This window comes from Betta splendens, chromosome 16 (assembly GCF_900634795.4).
Source record: "Betta splendens chromosome 16, fBetSpl5.4, whole genome shotgun sequence".
Lineage (NCBI taxonomy): Eukaryota > Metazoa > Chordata > Actinopteri > Anabantiformes > Osphronemidae > Betta > Betta splendens.
Window position 1 is genome coordinate 19,647,701 of NC_040896.2, and position 10,575 is coordinate 19,658,275.

The following is a 10,575-nucleotide window of genomic DNA, read 5'->3' on the forward strand; positions in this document are numbered from 1 at the left end:
AGTCGATATGGGATTTCTTCCTTTTTGTGATGTCATAAAGGAAGCAGCAACATACTCTAGTTCAGTCCCTCACTAATGCTGTAGACAGAATCTACTCCTGCTTATTATGTTTCTGTAGTGTAAGTGAACATGTCTCCTTTTAGCCCCCGAGAAATATATTGTGGGCATGTTCGTGTAGAGAGTGTAGATGGCTGGCACCCCTTTCAAGGCAGGTCAGTCAACCACCACAGAAACACAGCTTTTAAGTGCTGAAGAAGTGCAGTAAAAATGGGGATTCAATTGCAACATGCTTTAATGATCATGGAAGGATGAAAACACACCCTGGTGTGATGGTGGTATGAATCATCAACATTGCAGGTGAGTCACAGGATCTGTGTGGATAGATGATGGCGTATTTGGGCACAGAGCAATGCTTGGCTCCTTCCCATTCACTTATGAGCTGATCTGAACTTGCTACAGGGCACTGATCTATTTTTCCAGGCATTTCTGTACAGAGGGCCTTTAATGTTTGGCTTTATTCTGCAGAAGAAGAGACTTTGACTTGCAGTTCACACCCGGCCTCCCTCAGCGCTACCGCTGCAGGCTTCGCGGTAGGAAACTGATGGTGTATTTAGCATGTTTAGGTGCAGATTTTATGCAAAGGCTAATGAAGTTTTATATAGTATCAAATAATAATGAAAGTCACGTCAAGGTAGTCAAGTCTGTAAAGGTCAAGGAAGAAATCCGTCTTGATCAAATAATAGGAAACCACGAAGAGAAAAGGCTCTTTTAATGGAAGGAGCATCCAGGCTCAGGGTGGGAAACCATCTGCCACAATGAGTGGATGAGTGGAAAATGGAGAGAGACATCATTTGCCAAATTTAGCCAAATTAAAATTCATGACCAACCAACATGAGCTGAGTTTTTAAAGACATCGGTAGTACTGCATGAAGCTCTGGGGTCTTCAGTCATATCTGAACAGCTGGGACTAAGACTATTAAACCGCACATAAAAAGATCCTAATATCTACTCTGAAATACACAGGCAGCCACAGCAGAGACTTCAGATGCAGTGTAATGTGTGTTGTCTGTCACTATACAGTCATCAGCATTTGCAATAACAATAAAGCTCTTGAAAATGAGCGACTAAGCATGTTTACGCAAATACTCTTTTCCAATGTATTTAACCCACTTCAAATAACAGCAGCCTCGTGTTTTATTGTGATGCTAGAAAAGTTCATAACTTTCAAATGACGTCTGCTTTAACGAATGTTATAACCAACACTGCCGCGGAGTGGAGACACTGAATACTGTTACTTATGAGGAGCTAGGAACCTTTGTGCCGCACACTGTTTCTTATCGGAAAGTTATCGGTGACGGCAAAACAACGATTCCGTCCTATAGCGTCTCAACGGCGAGCCACAAGTTGGTGGGTAAATCACAATAGGAAACGCAAATTAAATAATTGGTTTTGCTTATATTGAGCGTCGGGTGTTGTGATATTTGTTCTCAGTGCGTCTGCTATGTAATAAGTGTCACTTATCGTCTGATCGTGTTTACTTTTTCCAGCGACTGCAGCGCTTTTTACAAGCGAGAGCCCTTTTTATCCACTAGTCTGTAAGTACTGTTAATGATATACTGTTCTGTCACAGTTGGAGAAACTTACTTAATCACTGTGTAACTGTAAGCCCTTTGGCACTGGTCAAAGGTAGTTCAGTGTCCTTTTAATGGACTTCTCAGCTCTGGCCGAACATGAAGCCGCTGACGCACACTGTGATTCTGTTTAGGTGTAAGACCATGAGTAAAGAGTCCAGGATGAGGGCATCAGTGAACCAGAAGCTGACGGAGATGGGCGAGCGAGAGAGGTCAGAGTTTGTAATATTTGTGCTGTAGCTTGTAGCAATGTAGTTTCACAATAATTTTGATACACTTATAGTAATATTCGCTGTTTTTATTTACTTTAATACTAAATTAAAAAAAAAACCTCTGATCTCAATGGGAGAGATTTTGTTCAGTTTGTCTGTGTTACCCACTGATATTCATAATACAACAAAAGTTGTTATTGCATTTCATTTTTAGACTGAAGGAGTTGTTGAGAGCCAAGCTCACAGAATGTGGATGGAAAGACCAGATGAAAGCTCATTGCAAGGGTAAAAGTCACTATACTTAGCTATAGTCCTCCCACATTCACTGCCATTTAGTGTGGATTGATTCACAGCCTTCATAAAGACTTTTTTTGCCTTTTAATACCCTTATTCTTACTTTGAGGAAGTGTTATGTATAACAATGTTAACATGAGGTCTACACGTATTTGCAGAAGTAATCAAAGAAAAAGGCTTGGACCATGTCACGGTGGAAGACCTGGTGGTAGACATCACTCCCAAAGGACGAGGTATGCCAGCTTAAATTGGAAAGAATAATGACTCAGTAATCACTCAGATGCAGAACAAAACAGTTTCTGTAATAGTATATTTTCCTGTTACTTGCACTAATTTATAAATGGAAAACAAACTGACTAAAATTCTTGAAACTGAAAATGCTATGTGATATCACATTTGTTTAGTTAGTAAGTCAGTCTGTAAAGTGTTTCCAGTGGAAAATGTGGCTGAAAGTGTAAAGACGGTAGCGTTGCACTGATCCCATGGGTTTGTTTTTGTCTTACAGCCTTGGTGCCAGACAGCGTGAAGAAAGAGCTTCTCCAAAGAATACGAGCATTTTTAGCTCAGCATGCCACATAATCTATTATTACCTTTGACCTCTTCTTGTCTCTATGTGCATTATATGAAAAACTTTTATTTACATGAATTTTTACAAATTATTTTGCTATCTTTGCTATTTTTTGGTGACACAGTACGTACGAGCCCCCACCCCTCGACCGTTTGGTTGTGTGCTTTTGCAAACTACAGCTATTTGCAGATGCAATTACCTGGTTGTGCTTTGTATATGGAAAAAATAAAGGTTTAGGTTTTGTTGGACTTTATTGGCCAAATTTTATTTTACACACAACCTCTGCTCTTAGCACAACCAACATATGGTTAGTTTACTATGTGTGTTGCATGTGGAAAGTCAAAGCTGGTTGTTGAACAGGTCTCTTAAATCCTCAACTGGATGTTCATGGTTAAATCAAAGAAATTTTATACTTATACTGGTTACTTATACTGCAACGAACACATACAGCAGAGGTTTTTCCTGGTCAAACCTAATGCCACCTTTTTTTGCTGGTTCATGGTCTGTTCATTTATTTGTCTCAGGACTTTGTGTTGGATGCCCTTCCTCATGCAACCCTCACTCATTTTTATTCATCCAGACCAGATTATTGGACATCCTGGGGGTTTGACGTTGTTGTCCACTCAGTCAGCAGTTGGTCAATTGGCAATCTACCAACTCATATTATTCATATAATGTAATTATATTTTATATTTAGAATTTAAAAGTCACAGATCATGTGGTTTATTCGAATGTGGATAGTATGTCATTTACACTAACCCTGGTTCTATTAATTAAACTCTAGCTGTGAGTAAAATATAAATCTTTATAAATGGTTGAAAACCAGATAATTGCAATGATGTTATTTACAAATCTAGTAACTTCTCTGTCCAGCTAAGGTTGTACACAACTATGTAATTCCGAATAAAATAAATAGATAAATAAAATGTTATTCTTGACTATGGTGTAACTTTTTCCACTGCACTTTTCCCCCAAACTCCCAGCTGCACGCCAGCTTAACACCTGGACCTTTAAAAACGGATTTAAAAAGTGACACGTGAGAGAACAGTTAAAAATACTCAACAGGGAAAATCCTGCATCTTCCATGATCACGAGTCATGTGCAGGTGGTGCTGTGAATTAGCATAGTTCTTTAAATAAAAACGGTTATATCCAAAGATCCCTGATCCGGTAATGACAAGCCTGGTTCTGCTTTTATGCCCCTAAAGCAACAGAATGTTCCCAGCGGGAGGAAGGAGTGGCTGCTCAGTGGAAATCATGGAAAAATGGTCAGGACTGATGCTACTCCCAAAGAAAGATAGATGCAGGTTCTTCAAAGAAAGAAATGGGCATGGTTAAATATGAGATGAGGCAGAGACTAACACATCAAAAAAGTCACAGGTGGTGAGCTCCCCTCAATTGTGTGTTGCTATGTTTGATGTTGCGTAACTTCAAACCAGGTCAGTGAAGCCAGCACTGTTATGTGAAAATCTTCATTCATCCTCATGCTGAACTGCATTGTCTGGCTTTGCCAAAAACCATACACCTTCCTTACACATGCAAAATTCCTAATTGGTTATGGATTAAACTTGGAGGCCGTGAACCCATAACGCCTCTCTCCGCACGAGCAGCACATTAGCGGGTAGTGAGTGAGCCTACGCTGGTCACCCACCCAAGACAGAACGTGTGTTTTCATAGCCTAAAGACCCGCTGTGACATCAGCCCAGGTGACAACATGTTCATATACAGTGCTGCTGAGGAGTCCAAATGTAATGCACCCCTCCCCTCCGGCTTTCTCCTCTCATAGACCTGTAATGACCTACATCAATCCCCATGTTATCAGCTGATCTCCCTGGGCCCCCACGCATACGGGTGAAGCGAGCTGAGTTCACTGCAGCGCGCTGCAAGCAGCCACTGGGTAGAATTACCAGTGATGCAATTTATTATCATACAGATTTTTATTTACTTTCGCACTTTCTGTTCTCAGCTTTTCTCCATCACTCAGTACCCGCCGGGCTCTGCCGAGAGGCCGTACACTGACCAGATGACTGCACGTCATTAAAAAAAGGGTTAGAAAAGTAAGAGCTGTGCAAATAAAATACAAAAAAAAGTCCTACTCACTGGCACAGGTTTCTACATCTTGAATGTGGCAGGGAGAGATTTAAATTAACCCAAAAGGCCTGTTTTGGTCATTTCTGATGGCGTTCTGCGCGGCAGCCCCTGAATGAACCATAATAATTCATAAAAACTCAGCGAAGAATGCCCATAATCCACCAAAGTCAATATCAAGCTGCGTCTGAGCAGCACTTAATGACATGTAGAAGGACAAAGTCAAACATGTCATGCGTGTCTCCGCGCTCCTTTGTGTGCGCCTAACTGTGCGCAGAAATGTTCAGCACCCCCTGGAAGGGGATCGCTGCAGCATGATAGCAGCTGTGTCAATAGGCAAAGCATCCAAAAGTGTGGACCTGCACAGGGGAGTCCCCTAGGTGCTCCGTGGTGCTCTCTCCTGTAAAATTGGCAACATCCAAAGACCATAAACACTTCCCCTACTGTACAAACAGCGCGGCAAAGGCTGCACCGGGTGGAAACAGATGACAGGAACGCGCTCGTATTCTAAACAAATGTTGGGAAATGATGATGTTATAGCACGCTGCCTTCGGTGGGATCACGGCGCACCTGCTCCAGGGGATAATAGTTTAAGAAGTGTCCGTGAAATAGCGCATCTCAAGGCCTGGTCATGTAACACGGGGAGATAAATCTCTCTGTGTTTACAGCGGCGCGTCTGACAATTGTAATTTATAGGACGGGGCTATAGGCTTTTGTGTCTCATCTGTTCCCCCGGTCTATTTTCATAATGGGAAGGGCAACAACATTGCATAAGGAGAAAAAGGGTCAAAGAGGGTGTTTAAGTGGGGGAAAAAAGGACCATGTGCTGACCCGGTGTGCAGTTGGCCCTCTTTACTGTCAACATGTGTGAATGCCATGCTCGATAAATTTCTCTTTGAATTCCCTCACTAGAATTTATGGGACGTGCAACATGGGGTTGCAACTCTTTTGAAGAGGACGCGGTCGCAGGCCCCGGTGCGCTTCGCCTTCCCGTTTCGCGGCACATGCGTGGAGACGCACGCTGGCACAGGACTCTCCAGCGTATTCACATTCTCCCGAGTCTCCTGGGAACTGTTTTCAACACACTAATGAGGCTGAGGAGAACCTTCCATTCTTATTAGTTATTCTTGGCACAGATGCACCAGCTGCAGGAATACCCCCCCCCCCCCCCCCCCCCCCCCCCCCCTCCTTCCCAGTAGCCCAGTGCAAATAATAAATAAGAGGAAATACATCATCCCTGCTTCTATCCGAGTGCCAGGAGCGGCTCTGCCAAAGGTAACACAAGGCAATCTTAGGTAATGATCAGCAAATGTGGATAAAGTTTCATAGAGCATGACTTCACATAATTCTTGTTTGGCCGGACCACGGCCGAGATGCTGCCACACCAGAAACCCCTGGACTGGGTTCGCGAGGTCTCTCGGCTCCTCTCCTGCATCCCGTCCACGTCGGGCTCCGAAGCAGCGCTTCTGTTTTATAAGTTGCTGTAATTGATTCGATACAGTGCAACTTTGTGGCGAGGATTAGCTACCAGTCATAAATTGTGGAATTTTAACAGAGCCTTTACGACCCGCTCATTCATGCCGCAGATAACGTGTCAGAGTTTCCGTCCGTATAAACCTAGTGGTGGCGCGGAGAGCGTACATTTTATCATGCCTCAATTGATGGAAATCATCTGCGCATTGTAGGTTCTTATTTTTTTATTTCTTCTTCTGTTGCTGCTCTACCTACAGCACAGCCAGCGAGCACACGTGGAGCCCGGGGGGTCTCTGAGTAACAACACAGAGGAAAGAAGTGAAACACAATCCAGACATTGTTTACCCTGTTTCTGATGTAAAGGCCACTTACTGTCGTGTCCAATGCCTAACCCTTAATTTGCTGCTCCGGCCTTTGAAGTGTGCGCATATTTCTGCTTCCTGACACTAGCTAACCCCCCCACCCCCACCCCCCAGAGCCCCAGCGGTTGATATTGCAACTGGATAGGCCATGTTTCCATGTAGAGACTCTGTTTAGGCCTGGCCCGATGATAGAAAACACAAGTGGGGACTGGGAAAAGAGTGCCGGGCACACAGATCCACAGAGAGGCCCCGGCCCCAGCCCCGGGCCCAGACAACGCTGCAGGGGATTAGAGCACACCCTGGCAGCGGAATGGTTTCACTTAAGAATTTCAGTAATCACTTTTAGGAGTGTAATATATAGCTGACCTTCGGCAGCGCCACACGACCCCCCGCTCCCCCAGCCATTTGATCAAAGGAAGCGGCAGTGGCTGTGCAAACAGGCGCTATCAGTGGACTCCAATGGATTTACTGCCTGCTTTTTCTCTCTTGTCTCCCCAGAGTCGTGTGCTGATACACGCAGAAACCCAGTTTCATCTTACAGAACCTATTTTTCCTCACAGTACTAATTTACGGGCCACATCATGACTCGGGGAACTTAAAGGTGGAGGGAGAGGTGGAGGGGGGCGAGAGGCCTCGGGGAAGGGGAGAAAGTGGAGGTGGGAGCAGCTCGGGGGCCTTTATCCGCTGCCTGCTGACTGAACCGAGCAGGGAGGTTCTCATCAGCATGGGAAAAGACCGGTAGGCGCTCTCTTCTCAGCTGGAGCAGCCAAACACTGTGGCCTATGCTCCAGCATCAATAACGGCAGCCAGAGAAGGACAGAAGGTTGGCTCACTGGGGCTTTTACACTGGGATAAATCAAGGATGATGAAGAAGCACACGGGGAGGATGTGGGAATCATAGCAGCTAATAATATGGCAAATAGGCCACATGGGCTATTGTTCTGCTTTAAGGGGACAAAACATGCAATTACCATAAACATTCCTCAATGAGAAACATCAGAAAACAATGTCAACATATTGACCTTTATGCCTGTAGAGGGAAATACCTTTCGGGCCTGTTGAAGCTCCGGTAATTTGTAATTTCTGACTCAGACATTCTGGTCTAATTTTATGCTCTTGTTAAAATGTTTCTTGTCGAACGCTAAAGCGGCTGTTTGTTTTGTCGTTTTTTCATTTCGAGGCGACGAACCGAACCGTGATTTATTTGTCGTGTTTACGTTAGAGAGGGAGAGCGAGAGGTACCGTTCGCGGCCAGCGGAGGGCGTCAGAGAACAGGCCACGCGGGAGGTGGACTTCACAGAGGGAGGTGATGAAGTAGCGTTCAAACGGGGAGATGCGTGCATGCAGCTTCACACGCAGGACCGTAAACAGGTGCGAGGAATATGTCAGTAAATGCTCCGCCGTGTCTGTGTGACTCGGCCGATGACAATGCGCGTGTCATTAAGGGACCACAGGAAGTGCTGCGCTTTTACGAGCCGCTGAGACAAGCTGACATCGGGGAAGTCTGAGGGGAAAAGTTTCCTGGTTCGCGCGTGTGAGAACAAGCCTCCACACCTTCCCTCTGTCTCAGAAACAACAGGGAGAGGACACAAATAAACCCATCATGCCCCGGGCCTGAACAATGGACTTCACCCCGACGCTCCTCTCCCAGGGTCAGTGCAGGTCAGCCTGGCAGAGAACGGCCGTGTGGATGCGTAGCATCTGTCTGAATGCAGTCGTGTAACTCCCATAAATGATGAGAAGGAAATGGAGCTGTGGGGCTTTCCTCCTCAAATATTCTTTGATTAGCTTCCTTGTTTGGTCAGTGAAGCACCTGCCATAAATGCTCTGGGGCCTTTGGACAAGTTGCTGTTTTATGGCAAGACTGATAAGGCTTCGTGTAAAACACCTGAGTACCAGCAACATTATTTCAATAAAACCGCCATAAAATATTACCTCACTTGGCTGAAATAGACCCCGGGCTGCATTATGGGATAGCAACATTAGCATATGGCTGTGTGCGTTGCTATTATTCTCCTGTGGCACCTGATGCAGGTAAACGGGTTAAGCTGTGTGTGCACGGCGCTGCTCGGTGTGCGCCCACTGGTCCTCCCGTCCACTCCCAGACACGCTGCCCACAGCACCCACCACACATTCCTGCTTCATCCCCAGCTCGTCCTCCACCGCTACACCACCCACGACAAAATGCAGATCAGCTGCAGCGTCATGTATCCACACAAATTCTGTCTGTGGGTTGGGTGGAAAAAACAAAACAAATGGACCGATTGTTTCGTTTCAGACAGACAGAGGTCAGATGTCAAGTTGTTCCACTCTGCCTTGTATCTACAGACCTGCTGCTACTGCTACTTTTAAAAAAGTACCATTGAAAAACACCAATCAATACCTTCAGATTTTCTAGCAACATTTCAACTTCACTACGCTAATTCCCAATGCGTGTCCTAGCGAAGCAGCGTCTAACTTAGTTATTCATTGTCCCAAAATCAGCGATGCCAGTCGTCAGGAGGAGGAGAGGGGATGGGTGATATGAAGCGTGGTTACAGGAGCACAGCAAATATCTGGAGTAGAACGCTTGATCTGTTGAATCCACTTAGACTGACACTGTCCCACCAGTTCCACGACTGGAAACAGGGACAAACCAGCCACTAGAAGAAAGAAAGTTAGGTCATGATACAAGTTTTGAGTTCAGAGTTAAAGAACTACTAGTCAGACTTTGTGATGTCAGAGGAAAGGAAGGCAGTCGAATGCTTTGCAACCAGCTGACTCCTTTGAATTAAACAAGAGACAAGGAAACTTGAATTTGCTGGAATTGATTAAAAGTATGGCTGAAGTATCCTGGAGCACATGACATTGGTTCTGTCATCGGCTTAGCAGTCGAAGGCAGTAATGCAAGGAAGAGTGACTTATTAAGACTGGAAAACCACCTTTGGGATGTTGGACAGATCTATTCCAAAAATACACAATGCACTTGCTTGATCATCTCAGGCTCTTTGCTATCGCTTCATTCACCAATGTACTGTAATGGTGTAAAAACATTCCAAAAACCAGAAGTACTCTTTGTATTTAATTGTAACGTACTCAGGTGACTGCATTATATGGCATCATGATCAGCGCTGCACACAGTCACTCAGACCTGTCACTATACGCACATCCACTACGAAGTACACACACACACACACACACACACACACACACACACACACACACACACACACACACACACACACACACACACACACACACACACACACACACACACACACACACACACCCTTCCCTGCAGACTGCCGTCACAGCACTCCAAGCACAGCTGTCAAAACTCAGGGACTTCCAACAAAACAATAGTGAGATGTGCTTTGGAGGGCCAGCGCTCAACGCTCTGGATGGGACTCACGGGTCGATTCCACATTCCTTAACCTCAACTCTATTTTTTTCTTTCATTCATTCCTGTCACTCATCTTATTCACCACTTTCTCTTCCTCGCCTCTTTCAACCTCCGCCTCCCTTCTCGCTCCGGGCGCGCTCCACTGTTGTCTCACATCAGCTCTCATAACAGCTCCGGGAAGACCTCCCTCAACCTCACGCCTCGCATGTGAGTCCACACATCTGAGAGCAGTAACAACACTGAAATCCTCCAAATCAGGTCATGTCGAATTAAGCGAGGTATTTTGGGAGCCCACCCAAGTCTCCAAAGGGGTCATCCGAAAGCCGCTCGCCGCTCGCCGCCAGATTTGCATGTCAAAACACACTTGATGATTTAGAGTAACATCACAGAACGAGGCTGCACCTCGGTCTCCGAGGATTTAACCTGTTCATGAGAAGTCAGGTGCGGACATGGGTGGAAAACAGCCTTGGCGCGAAGCGACTGGCAAATCAAAATGTTTGTTGTAATTGCAGCGAGCAAGCCATTCTCAGCCGAACTGGCTGCCATATTGTTTTCCACTGACTCCG

At 45.4% G+C, this 10,575-nt stretch overlaps 1 protein-coding gene across 1 annotated transcript; it reads left to right on the forward strand.

Moving 5' to 3' along the window:
* The first annotated feature begins 1,300 nt into the window (after positions 1 to 1,300).
* On the forward strand, positions 1,301 to 3,643 carry eny2 (ENY2 transcription and export complex 2 subunit). The gene is made up of 6 exons (XM_029130506.3): positions 1,301 to 1,407; positions 1,548 to 1,595; positions 1,766 to 1,843; positions 2,058 to 2,128; positions 2,296 to 2,370; positions 2,643 to 3,643. The coding sequence occupies exons 3-6, from the start codon at positions 1,776 to 1,778 to the stop codon at positions 2,714 to 2,716; spliced, it is 288 nt and encodes a 95-aa protein (XP_028986339.1). The 5' UTR covers positions 1,301 to 1,407; positions 1,548 to 1,595; positions 1,766 to 1,775; the 3' UTR covers positions 2,717 to 3,643.
* Positions 3,644 to 10,575: the final 6,932 nt, after the last annotated feature.